The sequence below is a fragment of the Streptopelia decaocto genome (genome assembly GCF_964273445.1).
Source record: "Streptopelia decaocto genome assembly, chromosome: 3".
NCBI lineage: Eukaryota > Metazoa > Chordata > Aves > Columbiformes > Columbidae > Streptopelia > Streptopelia decaocto.
Window position 1 is genome coordinate 41,940,218 of NC_138656.1, and position 16,250 is coordinate 41,956,467.

Here is a 16,250-nt window from a genome sequence, read left to right on the forward strand (position 1 = left end):
TCCGGGTTAGCGGCGCGCGCAGCCCACGTGGGGCCCGGCACGGAGCGGCCAGGTGGGTGTTGGGGTCCGGGTTCGGGGGGCCTGTCAGCGGCTGCCGCTGCCCCTCTCCTCCCCCGCCTTGTCCGGGCCCAGCGCATCCCCACGTGTGCGCGCCCCCGAGGGGCATCTGGCAGCCGGGCCTGCAGCGGGGGTCGGGGAGGACGCCGTGTGTCCGTGCGGCTGCTGTAGCCGCCGGCCGGCTGTGGTTCTCTGCCTTTAGGTTTCTTCGGAGGCTCCTTTCCTCGGCACGCCAAGCCATGACGTCCCTGGCGGAGCAGCTGAAGCGGCTGGCGCTTCCCCAGACCGACCCCAGCCTCCTGCAGCGCAGCGAAGCGGCGTCGCTGCTGTTCAGCTGCCGGGAAGCCGCGGCTATCGACAGGGACACGTTCTTTGCCATCGGTGAGTCCGGCTGTCCAGGTGCCCGTGGCTTTACAAATCGTATATCTATCCAGAAACAGCTGGGAAAAGATAAATGGAAAAGGCAAGCCCACATACAAAAAAGGTCTAAAGCAGGGGGTAATTTTAGGACTGTAGGAGCAGTTACATTTATACAGTCCTAAAATTACATTTGGCCCTTCGAAGGCAACTGTGAGGCTGATGTGGCCCCTGATGAAAATGAGTTTGACACCCCTGATCTAAAGGATAATTCAAGAAACTATAGGCTAGTCAGCATCACTCCAGTCTGTGGAAAATCACAGAGAAGGCACTTTAGGAGCACATTTCTCGTGAGGTAATGGGAAAGACCCGGGGGTGGTCAAGGGCTGGAGAATTTGCTCTCTGAGGGGAGACTGGTGGGAAGAACGTGTTTGGTCTCATTCAGTCTGGAGAAGAAAAGGGTTTGAGGAGTCTAATACCAGCCTGTTTGTACCTGTGAGGATGCTTCAGGATGGATCTGGCTCTCCAGAGTGAATGAGTGGTTGGAGGACATGAAACAATGGACGTAAGTTGAAAAACTAGAGGTTGAGATTGGATGGAAGGAAGAGCTTTTTCACCATGGAGACAGTCAAGCAGTTGAACAGGTTGTCTGGGGAGGATTGTGCTATCGATCCATTTAAAAACCCCAACCAGATTATGCCTTGAGCATGCTGGTCTGATCTCAGGGCTAACTCGGCTTTGAGCAGGGCCGTGGACTCAAAATCTCCCAAGGTCCGTTCCAACCTGAACTCTGTGGCTTCCTGAAAACATGCTGACACCCTGCTCTTTGATAGCATTATGGCCACAAATAATTTAAAGTAGCAAAAACCATTGCTGTGTTTGCATGCTTCAAATCTTGTGCTTATCTCTTTCCATTTTTGTATAGAACTTTACCCAGGTATGTGATAGTTCTTGAGTAAGAAAGCTGTTTTATAAAACCACAAATGTTGACAGCATATATTGATTTTAAGTAACAAGTTTGTAGATATATATGCCTGTGATACAACTGAGTATTTTTTAATTACTTAAATAGTTACTATAAAACTTCTGCAAATAATAATTTTTTTTTTCCATATTTCACCCAGCCACCTGGTTTCTTTATTTTAGAAGAAATGGTTGGCTTTGTGCTTAGCCATTAATATTTACAGGCTTGTGTAAAAGAAATCATTCCAATGGTTTTCTAGTCGTGTACATGGCACATTGTATTTTGATTTGTTCAATGAGGTACTTTTAGTTGCTTCATCCATATACAATCATAGAATAATTTTTGCTGGAAGGGACCTCTGGAGCTCATTTGGAACTAGCCCAACTGAGGACAGGGGTAGTTAGCTCAGGTTGCTCAGATCTGTATTTGGCTGAGTTTGAGAATGCAGGTTGCATGATCTCTGATCCAGTACTAGGCCTCTGATCCCATGTTTGCACACCTTCGTGTTTAAAAAAAAATCAAGCCATACATTGACTTGGGATTTTGTGTGTTCTGGCTTGCATCTGTTGCCTCCAATTGTGCACCTCTGAGAAGGGCCTGGCTCCATCGTTTTGATAATCTATATTATATCTCATTAAGTATTTGCAGACAGCAGGAAGATTTCCTTTTGACTGTCTCTTCTCCAGGCTGAACAAACCCAGTTCCTCTTTTTCCTTGTATGTTATTGTCCAGTCCCCTGACCATCTTCTCAGTATTCCCCTGCTGGACTTGCACCCATATGTCAATGTTTTTATTTTACTGATGAGCTCAAAATTGTACAGTGCTCCAGATGCAATCTCACAAGTGGAGGGGGCAGTTTCCCTCCCTCAGCCTGTTGGCTGCACTCTCACTAACACAGTCCAGGATGCTGCTGCCTTGCATTGCTGTAAGAGTGCTCTGCTGGTACTCATTAATGTTCTTGTTCTTTGTCAGTTAAGAAATGTGTTATGTGTGGCAAAAGTTTTGGTCTTAGACCTGCTGACTATTTGATTTGATTTGCTTGGTGAGGATGACATGTGCCTGTATAGAAAAGAAGCTGGATATGCCAGTGAGAAGGTAGGTGGATAGGACCAGGGAGATAAAACGGTTGCGCTTAAAGCATTCTTCTGTTTTTTACCACAGGATGCACTGGCTTAGAAGAGCTGATGGCGATTGATCCTTCCTTTGAAGTGTTCCAGTCCAGTTTGTTTAGTTCCACGTCCAAAGGCCTGGAACGCAGTGTTCAGTCTAAAGCAGTAAATCAGCAGCTGGATGAGAATATTTCATTGTTCCTGATTCACCTGTCCCCTTATTTTATGCTTAAACCAGCCCAGAAGTGCCTTGAGTGGCTGATTCACAGGTAATCCACTGTCCTACATGTCAATAGAAAAGCCTACTAGAAATGCCAGATTTTTTTCCCTGTGAGAAAAAAAAAAAATGAATAATTTTACTTTGGTTTTCTGAAAATACAGGTTAAAATCTTAAAAATATCCATTTGGGCTTAGTCTTTATGAGGCCATATGTTCTTTGCCAATTAGATTTTCATATTTTGATAAATTTCTGTGAAAATTTTGATCCGTCATGCTAGTCTGTATAAAAGCAATCATTTCCTTGCCTGTCTTTCGCCAAATTTACCCAGCTCTAGCCATCTTACAGAAGACCTAGAGAGGCATTTATATAATACACTTTTAGAAATGGGCTGTGTAAAATAGCTAATTCTCAATATTAACTGTGAACCATGAATGGCATGCCCTTATGAGCTAACTATTCTTATTTCAAGGTTATGTAGGAAGGTGTGAAGGAAAACAAACCACGTATTTGGTGAACTGATGTATTTATTTATGTAAATTAACTGATCCAGATGCGTCAAGTGTAATATTTCATGTCACAGAAGAGTGACAGATTTTGTTGATACAACCCTTGAATCACTTTTTTTTTTAATGTGTGTATTATACTGACATTTGTATTAGATTGTTGTAACGTCAGGCTTAATATTGAAATCTATGCAGAAGACACGAAGGTAATGTTCAGTCCTTTAGGGACCTAAAACTATTGAGAATGAGGAGAAAAATTGCTAGCACTCTTTCTTTACTGTAGCCCATACAGGCTAGTGGCCACCTTGGGATTCTGGACTGTAGGCAGACCACGTGTCTGAGCCAGTCTGACAATCATCTCTTCTTGCTTAAAAGCAAGTAAGCCGGGTGTTGTGAGAAGAACATGACTGGGTCTTTATTTTGGACTTGCAGATAATTTTTAACTGTATATATATGTTTTTTCCTTAGATTTCACATCCATCTTTACAATCAAGATAGTTTGATTGGTTGTGTTCTGCCATATCATGAGACTAAACTCTTTGTGAGAGTTATTCAACTGTTAGATATAAAAAGCCCAACTCACAAATGGCATTGGATGGATCCAATAAGGGTAAAGTATTTAACAGATGCAAGTTGGGAGAAACATGAGGGACTGTATTAATAATATCTTGACTCTTACTAAGTTTATGAATATAGTCCACCTGTTCATGTGGTTAGTTGTAGGACTGTACTGAAAGATTTAATTGCAGGGATGAATCCTGAATGCCCACATGTTGCCCCTGCTATTTTTCCTTAAATATAAAGTTAATTATAAAAATCTTTGATTGTAATTACTCTTTGTTTTGGCGAAGTTAAAGTATGCTTTTAAAATGCAAGTGTTTGCTACTGCTAGGAAGATAAGTCAATTACTGAAATATATGTTTATTTGAATGTAGATCATATGTAATGGTCTTAATTGTCTGTCTTAATGTAGATGCAAAAAATTCCAAAGAGATGTGTGCATTTCCATTACTTATTTCAATTCAGATGGTGTTAACTTATCGGTGGGATTAATTTAGAGATTATACTGATTTTTACTTCAGGTACTTCACTTTAACCTTGAGTATTCTAATTTTACTTTTTTCATCATGTAAAGAAACCTGGAGTTCCACTGGCAAGAGGTACTGTCATTACACACTGCTACAAAGACCTGAATTTCATGGATTTCATCTGCAGGCTGGTGGCAAAATCTGTGAAGGTTGTTCATTTATTTTAAAACATTACTTGTTTGTTGTCACTTGGTTTTCCCTATCTTTGTATTTGTATAGTATTATGCTATTTCCTAATATTTTTAATTATATATCAAATTGTAAAAGGATTAATTTATTAGTAAATAATATGAAAATGTATTTTCTTATTATTTGTATAGATGACAGTCTATCAGAAATTCTTACAATGAAGTGACTGAGAACCAACAAGCCACTACAAGAAAATTTGGCAATACTTTATTACTTAAAGATACTATATTTCTTTAAAGTACTTCATTGTCATAATTTATTTATAAAATCATTCCACTGTTAGTTTGTAACTGCTTTGAATTTGGGTGCCTCTTTTGGGGGTTGTCATGGGTGTTCTAAATGTACGTCTTCAAATATTAATGGGAACTTCAATTTGAGAATGTTAGAAGGTGAACAGATTTATTTGGGGTTTTTTCAGTTAATGTCAAATAAAGAGCTAGTTTTATAGTCTCAGAAGGGTAAGATGTACAACAGTTCCAATTATTTGGAGAACTAGAATGCATGCACTATCAAATGAAACAAAGCACACTCAATAACAGGGTTTGTTCACAGGTGTGGCAGGGGCTGTTAAACAGATACCAGTCAGCTTCTTGGCTGTCCAGTTCTCAGTCTTGAGCATTACACCAAAATCACAAGTGATTTAGGTTACTTTATTATGGTTAACTACAGTAGCTGAGGAATAGCACCTGTTTCCTTCTGCCTTGTCTGCAAGTGGGAGCAGTAACTTCTGGTGAGGGTTACTGCCGGGAGGAGTTGATGACTTCAGTTGAGCCTGCGGGAGCTGGTAGAGTTCACGTGCTGGAGTTTTGATGTGTTGCTGGTGTAGGGGGAAGCCAGATGTGTGTTTCTGCTTCTCCTGATGTCCGAACAACTAATTTTTCTGTGGTACAGGTCTTTTCAGAGTATCCTGGCAACTCAGCTCAACTGAGAGTTCTCCTTGTGTTTTATGCCTCCACCATTGTATCAGCCCTTGGAGCCACAGAGAAGATAACAAACTCTATAGTCTCTATGCTACTGCCTTACATCCAAAAGGTACATGAAGCTTGGTTTTCCTTCCTGTGTGATGAAGTGTACTGTGTCGTGCCAACATGCTTTCTGCAGAAAATATTTAAGAGGAACATCCTATGTGACATGTATCGTGTCACTCTTAACGTGCTTAGAAACATGGGGCAGGTGAAAGTCCACGACTAGTAACACTTTCTCGCGCCTCAGATGGGGGATGTAAGAACTCTGTTTCCTGTGTAGCATGTGGAATAGAGCTGTGAGAAGTGGATACACAGTTTGAATGAACCTGTTCGCCGTAGAGACTTATCGTGCTGAACAATGAGGAAATGGAGTCAGGGTGGACAGCCTGCTTTAATATCCTCTTTCCTCCAGGATTGTTGCTCTGTCAACAGAGCAACAGTTCATGAATGTGTCTTCTGCACAACAGCTTTTTCTTCTTGGAAGTTGAATTTATAGTTGCCTTAAAAGTTAACATATGGAGAAGAAGGTAGTGTGATTCCATGGATGTCAGAATGAAAATGGTATTTATGTTAATGTACTTTTTTTTTTTCATTTCTCTGTGTTAAAAATCCACCTTTATCTCTTTTTATAGGGCTTGAAATCCTCTATACAGGATTACAGAGCTGCAACGTACATGATAATCTCCCAGATGACAGTGAAAGTGACAGTGGAGACTTCATTGGTGCATTCCTTGATGTTACAGATAAGCAAGACATTATCTAAAGTGCCCTCATTAGTCAGGGAAGGGGTGGCGTGCTTGAACCTACTTCTACAGACGCAGAAAGGAGACAACCTTGGGAAAAAGTAAGTTTTCATGAATTGAAGTTTACCACTTTTTAAGAGCTCAGACTGCACTTTTATAATTTTATTTTTTTTATCCTTCTATTAAAGAAACACTTTCCTAACAGAAATTTTGGTAGTTGACATTTCAAAGGGCTCAGAAGTTTCTTTGGTGTACTTTGAAAATTTTTATGCTCACTATAGCTAAGGAGTCTCAGTGGTGCAAGTCTGTCATATTTTGGTCCCTGTTCTGCTGCTTCCCTCAGTAGAGGATTACTGTCAATATCCAAAACTGAGCCCTTACAGTAAGAGCTTTTCTTGAAAGTGGAAATCCTGGAAGAGAAGTCAGCATAGTAATGGTAGTGCAAATTTGAGGTTATTTGAAGAGGTGGAAGGAAAGACGTTCTGTCCCTGCAGTGGAAGGGCTTTGAGTTCATGTAGTTTAACACTTGAAGTGTAAGTGCTTCTATACCACCACTTCTTTGGTCCCACAAGTCAGGTGTTCTTCCAGAAGTACAAGTGGTACTTCCTTCTCATCGATCTATCTGCCCTGCCCTGGTACAGTTTGCTAGTAGTGATGATGTGCAGTTGAACATGGTGATGGAACTCTTGCATGCTACAGGGTGTTGCTTGCTGGCAGAGGGGTTAGTGTGAGTATTTCAATAGAGTAAATCTTTGCTGGGATAAGTACAGTGATTATTTTCCAAATACCTCAACACAGCATAGAAGAGGAAAACGGCTTAAAAGCTAAGGTGTGGGAACTAGGGAGAAGCATGCTTGATGCATTATGCAGCATCCAGATGAGAGAAACTCCTTGTTAGCAGGAAGGGAAATTGCTTCTCCTCTCTTAGAAGATCTCCTGTCATTGAGCTATGATTTCTCCTCCCTTCCTTTTGCTGCTGCTGGGTGATAGATATGCTCTTTGCAATGTCAGGATAGCTCTTCATGCAATCCATACAACTGTTTTTACTCCTACTACCAACTTGACAAAAACATATGTATGTTCACTGTGCTCAACATGACTGGCAGTATTGTGTTTTCTTCTTGGCTGTTCAATGTGCCAATAAACCTCTGGCAATAAGAAAGTGGAACCCTTTAAATCTTTTCAGCATTTGTTTACAATGAGGCTGTTACCTGATGCTGCAAACTGAATCTTTAGGAAGTCTGCATGGTTTGAAAGGGTTGGTAACCCAGATGAGTGTGCATACTTGCTTTTTTAATTTCCCTGTTTGATTGTGCAGGCCATTTAATTACCTATGCAAAACCCCGGAACTGGTAACACTTTTGCAAGACCTTTCATCAGGCTACGATATCTCTCCTCTTCTGCGTTACCTCTTGCCTCATCTTGTTTGCACTGTCGTGAAAAGTGATACGGGTAAGTTAGCATGCATTTTTACAATTTTGTTGAGTCTTATGGACACATGGCTGTGGTTAACATTGTAGCTGTGTAATTTTAGTTGCTTCTGCCTTTACAAGTGTGCAAATACATGTGAAGACCCGATTGTGCTTTTGTGTATGTGTTGCTGATTGTTTTTCCAGATCCTACAGAGGAGACTATTTTAGGCATTGTTATATCTATATTGCTTTGATTTAGATATTGATTTGCAGTATTTCAGCAGTAACTTAATTTTGACGTATGAAATTCCTGACTGACAATATATCCGAGATGCATTGTAGTACTGCAAAATAATTTTTAGGTAGATCATACGTAGTCCATATGTAGTTTGAGATCCATGGTTACCTGGTGAATTAAACTTGCCTGGGAACGGCCCAGGACACTGAGGCTGACTGGCCATGCAGTAGTAGCTGGGGTCTGCACTAGTAAGTCTTGTCTGCACTGTGGACTCGTAACTGCCAAATTGTGGTTAGGAAAGCTCTTTTGTTGAAAAGGGCCAGATTAATGCCAGGGAATGCTGTAGGGAGTAGCTGACACAGGTTATGGTAGCAGGAGGTCTGGAATGTTCCAAAGCATACTTAAATTTATTGGTAGCAATACAGCCTTTGGCATTTTAATGATGTTGATACAAAGAACTGCTGGCACATGGAGAGTTAGTGCTAGTAATCAATGAACATTGTGGTCTTCAAGTTGTGTGGTTGGTACAGGATGATGCCTGTACAAACTATTAGCTTTAATCAGTATGAGGGGGTTATTCTCAAAGTGTTCTTCATCTTTTATGATCACACGTTGTCCTTAGAGGAACAGGGAGAATCTGAGGAGACAGAGAATCAGATTTACATCAGACATCTTGAAGCTATTCTTCAGAGTATACCACTGGAAAAGGATTTAGATCACCTGTTGGCTTCGTGAGTTAACTTTGATTGTTTTTCTTCTGCAGTACTACAGTAATTTCTGGTTTAATAACAGCTAGTTCCTGGCAATGGCATTAGCTTTGGAGTTCATAAATTAACACCAAACCTGGATTTTTGAAACTGAAACACTGGCTAATCCAGAAGAGCTGTGCTTTTGGCATTTGTGGGACAGAGTGAAACTTGAAGCCAGGAGTAAATCTGTACTTGCAATAAGTAATGCGTATTAATCCTAAGCTGTTCAGCATTTGTGGGACAGAGTGAAACTTGAAGCCAGGAGCAAATCTGTACTTGCAATAAGTAATGGTATTAATCTTAAGATGTTCAGCAGTGTGCTTTACAACACTGATGAAAATTGTACTATCCAAAAAATGGTGACTTTTTCTTTTGTTTGTAATTTTAGTAAATTTCTTGAAGAGTTTATCTCCTGTGGTACAGAGGTTGAATCTAATCCCACCAAAATGGCTGCACTCAGTCAAAAGGTGCTTCCTCTTATCAGACTTCTCGAGAGAAAGTAAGTTCCATTTTTTTATGACAGACCCACAATCTGTGGCGTGGCGATGTCAGCTATGATATTGGCTTCTTGTGTGTAGTAGGCACAATATTCTTGTCCGAGTTTTATTCTACTGATCTGTTCTTGTATATTTTGTTGTCATTGTAATACATTGACACAGACCTGCTGGCTTTGTACAGCTGTTTGCTGTGGAGCATGACCTTTTCTGTTCATTATTTATCCTAGTGGGCTGCATATCGTTCATCCGTGTTAACACATAATGGTTGATTGCCTTTGTTACTTAAAATAGCTGGTTCCAATGAGCGCGTGCGCATTCGTCCTCCTTGTATTTCCCTGTATTTGTCTAGTAAATAGGTGTTCTTGTGTAATGCTCTGTGGAAAACATTGGGGCTTTTGTCTGTTGGCAGGTATCCTAAAGCCTTAGATTCTGTATTGGAGAAGCATCTGGAAGATTGCATAGATGAGGCTGGCCAAAATCTTTTTCACCAATTTATTTCTCTCTCATTAAGCTGTGGCAAATACAAGGTAGGTAGAAGCTCAGTTTGTGATCCTAGGTCTTGTTATCCTGTCAGAAAGCTGATGTTTTGGCAAAGTTCTGCTCTTTCTTCCTCTTTTTAAATGAAACCTCTACCAATTCCACCAAAAAACCCCACACCTTACTTAAATGTGATTTGGGGGAGGCTTGATCAAAATTATGGTAAAACCAAAAGCTATCAGTTCTCTAAAGTTCATGTTTGTCATGAGCAGTCGTAAGCGTGAGCTTTTTTTCGTGGTTAAAATTTACATATTTCTCGATTTACATTTACATATGCCTCGATTGCTATCAATATTTTTTTTTCTTTGGGAACATGACCCCTACATACATTGTACTGGTTGATAATAACAACATGGTGGTGCCCAGCAAGGCCTCATCTTACTTAAAGATTTTGTCAGTGTCAAAGGTGTCTGTTTTGGGAAAGGTGACAAACAACTTGATTGCAGTTGAGAGAAGGTGGCTCAGTCATTTTTGTTGCACTGATTTTCTGAATGTTTGCAGTCGGTAACATGGAAGAATAGAGTGACTACAGATTTCCTCCTGTGCCATTTCAGAAGAGCATTTGAAACTCAGCCTAACGTAGCATAACCATTAGCGCAACAGACCTGTCCAAGGAATTTATTATTAAGAGATGATTAGTATTATGACTGTTGTTTGCAATGACTGAACAACTGAAAGCACGTAGGAAAAGATAAGTGGTTGACGTATTTTTGTATTGATTTAACGAAGGCACAGATTCTGTGACTGAAAAACAAGTGGATTGAAAGAAAAACAAAAACAAGGCATGCAGAACACAGGCATATGACTCTCTTTTAGCCTTCAAGGTTTCTGAGATAACTGCACACAGTTGAACTGGCAGAGATGCCTTTTTAACAGTTTCTATCTGTGCTCTGTCACACTGACACTGTCACTAGAGCTTTCTCAGAATCCTTAGATAAGTGTAGTGCTTTTCTAGGAAAAAAGGTATCTGTGGCTTACTGTACTTTTCAAGCTGTATTCAAAAAACTGTCTGTCAAAGTGAAGACGACCAAATTCGAAACAGTTACACAACATTGTTGTTCTGTAATTCATGCTTTTTTTGTCTAAATTGTATGGATTTTCTTGGGGTCCAAAAATTTGCTGAAATAATTTATCCTGTTGTCTTTCTGTATACTTAAGGTATTTTTAATATGCAGTCATTCACCCCGAAATCTGTATTTCAGTTTCTGGAAGACTCCGATACCTCCCTTCTGCTTAGTTTGAATCATCCTCAGCCAGCTGTGCGGGTCCTGGCTCTTCAGCATTTGAAAGATGTTATTGAAACATCAAAGGTTTGTGTCCTGAATCTCCCACTTACAGAACTGACTTAACATATATCTTCAAAAAGCTGTTGGTCAGACATACCAGTTGAAGACGAGTGATACTTTAAACTATTCGTATGTCATCCTCACTGTTTTTCCTGGTGATTTCAGTAGGCTTCTGTCACCATTTCCCCGTTTTCTGGAGTCTGGATGTAGTTCTTGTTTATTAAGCTGCTTGTAGTATAAGATAAAATCTAAGTTAATGGATACTTCTGTTTTTCTTTCTTTCGTTGTTCAGAGTTAGTCTTCCTGTTATTTGTGGTTTAATTTAGATGATATTACCTCTTTTCTTGTACTAGGATTCAGATATTTCATTAAAAGCCTGTAAATTGTGCTACCAACAAATGATTTTTGTCTGTTGGCTCTTTTTTATTTTTTTCAGGAAGGCTTTGATCAGTCTTTCATAGAAGAAGCAATTTTTGGTCGCCTCAAGGATGACAACAGAGATGTTGTAATGTCTGCTCTCAGTTCTTTGGAGGTAAGTGTGCATCTTTTGATATGTCAGCTGAGATTTTAGCTGGTCTTGAATATGTGTGTCTGGAACATGTTCTTTGCAATTGCCTTTGTTCTTCTCATGTCCTTAGCATACAGCTTTTGTCATCACAAAATTTAGGAGGCTTCTGTTGTTTACCTCCTCACAATTCCCTCACAAATTTCTGCTTCTTCTTCCTGATCTTTCCCAAAGTCTTTGCAGTTAACCTGAATTTATTTATTTTTTTTAATGTAGCTACTAAAGCGTATTTCAGTTTTTGATTATTATTTGAAGTGTCCTTCGTGCTTATTCTGTACATTTTTCTATAAAAATGCAAGTTATATCATCTGCCTGTTGGATGGAAAATGATGCAGTGACAAGTCATTATGTTAGTGAGAAGTGCTCAGTTGATTTTTTCCATATGAGAGTCATTTGATCAGTTGATAGTGGCAAACTACTAAAGCCCAGCTCAGGTTTATGGCACGGGACTCTGGAATGCATTGTACTGATTGTTTCCAGCTAGAGTAACAGTCTTACTTTATTGCTCCTGCTAGTAGTAGTGGAGAATATTATTAGCAGTAGTGTAATTGGTCTTGTGTGTTCATTCATCCTCAATCACTAAAAAATAGGAATAGAAGCACGTGAGTGCTTCTTTAAACTTTAGTGTCTTTTGTTAATGTGTCTTATATTTTTGTCATACTATGTAAAGTAAAAGCAATTCTTATTTAATTATGAAGTGTTTTGCTTATTGTTTACCAAACATTTCTGCATTCGATAAATTCTCAATACTTTAGTGTATCAAGAGGGCTTACTGGGCAGCCTTATAGCTACTGTTTACTCTGATAAAATTTTTATTACCTGATCATCAATAGAAATGCAGTTAGTGATGTTTGATCCATGTTACCACTTGATATAGCACATGGATTTTCTGCTGTGACATGGTAAATTATTTTGTATTTTACTGTATTTGCATTTCTTTTTCTTGATTACTTTTCAGATTTTCAGGGAACAAGTCAATCCAGAAGAAGTAGTATCAGGTCTTTTGAACATCTTCCAGAGAGCTGATCTTTCAAAGGATGGAAAGTGGTATGTTTGTGCCTTTTTTCAGTCTGCATTCTATCGGTATACATAAAATTTTTTAAAAGTAAATCTCAAGAATACTTTAAAAACGGTTTTTCCTTCAGATACTTTTTGTCATATCTATGCTGAGTTGCAAGAGCAATGTTCAAATATTTGCATACCGTTTCCCATTAATTGCTTATGCATTCTCACTGCTATTTGGATTCAGAAAATTGCCATGGAAAATGGAGAAAAAAACCAGAGAAATCTTGCGGGTATGATTGAGCAACAGGTTTTCAACATCACTTTTTCTCTTTTAGGTACAAGGTTCTGGAGCGAGCAATACAAATTTTAGTCAAAGAGGAGATTTTGAAAGAGAAAAAAGAACTACTAGATGAAGCAGTAATGCGATTATTACCTTTTATGGTAATGACTAATGCAAATTCAAAATCTGCAGATTGGAAAATGGCCATTTGTCTGTCAGAATCTGATCTCTGCTCCTTACACCCTTTACTGAAAGGCTGGCCAGAAGGTAAAGCATTAATTGTAACTAATTTGGTAAAAGAAAAATTGTGACAATTTAGGACGTCATACTTATTGAAGGAGACTGCCTGTCACTGACAAGCTGTCATCCTATGAGTGTGAATAGAGTTCTTTATAAAGCTATTTGGAAAGATGAAGAAATTGTCTAGTATGTTTCTGACTGTTTCTAAATATTAAGCCTCCAGTGTTTTAATATGTGATTTGTATACGTAGATTGTCTGATTATTATTTTTTCCTTGGAATAGCTCTTGAAGAGGCAATTAAATCTAGCAAGTCTGCAGAGTTGATTGGAGTGGCCAACAAGAAAATGATTCTGCTGTTTTCTGAAAACATGACTTCAGGAGACCCTTCCTCACTATTGCAAATGGTATGTGTACCATGTTACCCTAACCTTAGGAGTTTTTACTTTACAGGTTGTCACTGTAGTAGAAAAAATGTGATATGGAAGAACTTTGTATGTGTCCTTGTTAGCATTAGTATGCCATCCTCAGGCTCCTAGGCAAAAATGTATATAACAGATTTCTACGATAACATAAGGAAAAGAAGCAAAGCTATTACCTATTTGGACAAATTACTAGTGCAATTAAATTCCAGGAGTTTTTTGTTTCCTGAAGAAAAATTCTAGGCACTAAAGAAGTATACCTGTGGGTTGTTCATAGAAGCAGATGTTTGTGCATTCTCAGGTTCCAAAGTACCATTATAGCAGGCAGTGATTTGTTATCGATGATAGACAGTAACAAGGATTTAACTGGATATGCAAATGAAACATGGTGTAAAGTCATAGTGAAGTCTCACTGTCTTACAGACTTTTTATTGTTGTTTTTCCTCTACTCCCTTTTTTAAGGTTGATGATCTCATACTCGTTGCTGAAGTGGAATCAGACAGCATGAGACAGAAAGTAACTACTCATATAATCGGTTCAGTGCTTGTTCGGTGCTGCTGCAGTACACAGATGAAGGAAAGTTATTTTTCAGTGGCTATCAGAGTCTTCCGTTTCTTGGATAAAAAAATAAAAAATCTCAGAGCTTGTGATCCTGCAGAGGTAAGATGTAAACAGTTTGGAGAGGGCATTTGCTTGTAATGGAGAATAGTTTTTTACTGGAGGTTCAGAAAGCTTGAGAAGGACTGAAAATCACATCTTAATTTCTTTTCAAAGCAAAACCAGACTTGGCAGCTGTACTAGAAGCTGCCATTAAGAATTGCTCTTATTTTATGATTCCAGTGAATCTGCGTTAAAAAATTAAAGAACTCCAGAGCTTTAGGCTAGCATCTTACCTGCTGATCAATGTTTCAGTGTTGTGAGCTTGGCACAAAGTTTGGGGTGTTTCTGTCAGCTACTCTGTGGCACCATGTGGTGTCATTGTTTGCCTTAGGAATATCAAGGCATTTAGTCATTGAGTAAAGGTTTTGCTGACTTGTTCAATAGGGGAAGGAAAGAAATGCAGCTGAGTTTGAAAAGAGCTTATGCTAAGAGTGGTTCCAGAGGAGAGCTACGAAAATGGTCAGAGGGCTGAACACTTTTCCTGTTTAGAAAGGCTGAGTTGGGGTTGTTCAGCCTGGGAAGACCTTATTGCGGCCTTTCAGTATTTACAGGGGCTGTAAGAGGCCCATGTAAGCAGGGCTGTGCTTCTGTGTGTGCACCTCCTCACACACACACACACACAGCAATACGTAGTAATTAGTTATTCTGACTCAGATTATTCCTTTAAAGAGTTTTTGTATATACAGATATCTGAAAGGTGTGGATTATGTTGCTAGAACAGACCTAGATGAAAGGATGAAACTGAATGTCTACCAAATGCTGTAACTCCTAGTGCCTTTGAAGAGATATTTTACAGAGATTGGTATTTTATTCTTCTGTTACCTCCCTTATGTATGCTGCTAGTTAACGGTAGTAAAAACTGGCCTAGGTTTTAAAACTGCAGGTGCAGGCTTAAATGTAAAATCAGAAATGTAATTGACTTCATAAGGATGCCTCTTTGAGGGTTGAAAATTAAATATTGCTGAATTTTAGTGATAATTCTATGTCTTATATTTGATTAAATTGTTACAATATACACTAAAATGAATTTTCATTCACAGGAGACTCCCCTAAATTGGTCTGTTGAAACAACAGAGGAAACTTTGGTGCCTGAGGACTTGTTAACTGCATATATAGAAAAGCTCGACAGTGATCGGACAGCTCATGCAGAGGAGTCAGCTTTGTTCCTGTTCTTATTGAAAAACTTCATTAATGGTCTGAAACCTCCTCTGTCCTTTTCAAAAGGTAGGCGTCAAGGTTTTTACTGTCTTTTATATCAATGAAGTGAAGAAGGAAGGTTAACTTTTTTGTCTTCAGAAAACACGCAAATCTTGCTTCGCTAACCTTCTTCATTTGTTGTTGCTGAGATCTGTAAAGATTACTTACTCGTGAGCATGAAATCAGCCAAATATATTGTTTTAACTAGAGATGTCCTTTTTCTCGTGTTTTCTGAAGGTGTTTATATGCATCCACTGTGTCGTATTTATAACCTGTATTTTTTTAGAAGAAACTTGGTGGAATCCCGAATCTCTGGATCAAGACAGCCAAGATTACCTGCACCTCTTGTTGGGGCTATTTGACCTCCTTGTCTGTGGAGCTAGTGAGGGAAGCAATGCGGTTCAGTACAGAGCATTGATGAATCTCTTACTGAAGGTAATATTTTTGCATTTGTTGCTCTGAATTATTAGTCATCAACTACATAATTGTGAGGAAAACAGAAAAATGGAGAATGGATCAGGCGACACTGCTTCTGGCATGCAAGTACTGTGAGGAGGTGAAATTCTAAGCTTGAGCTGGTTAGTTAACCCTTATTAAATGTAGTAATAGAAAACCAAAGTAAAAAAGCCAATAAGTGGACCAGTTGTGGCAAAGGTAAAAACATAATCCTGATTTGCAGGACAAGGTCAAGAGCTTCAGGTTTGAACTAGAAGTTTTGGTCCTATCTGGGAGCAAAGCAAACAGTTGCTCTGTAAAATGTGTTAGTTTTTAAATACAAAAATTGAAATGAAAACTTTTAGAAGATATTGCGTGTTTCCCTAAAACATTGTCTCATGTTTTCTCATTCACATTAAGTGATAAATTTTTTGAAGACAATGAGGAATTTTGGCAATCTGGGTTGTAGATGACTTGGAGTCGTAACTGTATGTTCTGAGGAAAAGAGAAGCAAGTTAATTGACACCAAGGCAT

At 39.1% G+C, this 16,250-nt stretch overlaps 1 protein-coding gene across 3 annotated transcripts in view; it reads left to right on the plus strand.

Annotated features, from left to right (window-relative positions):
- Positions 1–16,250, plus strand: part of HEATR1 (HEAT repeat containing 1) — a 37,707-nt gene continuing 21,457 nt past the window's right edge. Inside the window, exons 1-19 of one of the 3 annotated variants that reach the window (XM_082048541.1) lie at positions 1–52; positions 260–438; positions 2,540–2,756; positions 3,679–3,820; positions 4,346–4,447; positions 5,379–5,519; positions 6,085–6,296; positions 7,514–7,647; positions 8,468–8,576; positions 8,983–9,093; positions 9,501–9,618; positions 10,831–10,938; positions 11,351–11,446; positions 12,438–12,526; positions 12,820–13,031; positions 13,288–13,409; positions 13,887–14,084; positions 15,125–15,308; positions 15,568–15,716. In XM_082048541.1, the coding sequence (XP_081904667.1) occupies positions 297–438; positions 2,540–2,756; positions 3,679–3,820; positions 4,346–4,447; positions 5,379–5,519; positions 6,085–6,296; positions 7,514–7,647; positions 8,468–8,576; positions 8,983–9,093; positions 9,501–9,618; positions 10,831–10,938; positions 11,351–11,446; positions 12,438–12,526; positions 12,820–13,031; positions 13,288–13,409; positions 13,887–14,084; positions 15,125–15,308; positions 15,568–15,716 (2,586 nt within the window). In that variant the 5' untranslated portion in view covers positions 1–52; positions 260–296. Of the gene's footprint in view, positions 53–259; positions 439–2,539; positions 2,757–3,678; positions 3,826–4,345; positions 4,448–5,378; positions 5,520–6,084; positions 6,297–7,513; positions 7,648–8,467; positions 8,577–8,982; positions 9,094–9,500; positions 9,619–10,830; positions 10,939–11,350; positions 11,447–12,437; positions 12,527–12,819; positions 13,032–13,287; positions 13,410–13,886; positions 14,085–15,124; positions 15,309–15,567; positions 15,717–16,250 lie in introns of those variants that run through there. The other 2 variants (XM_082048542.1, XM_082048543.1) reach the window with 2 other exon arrangements.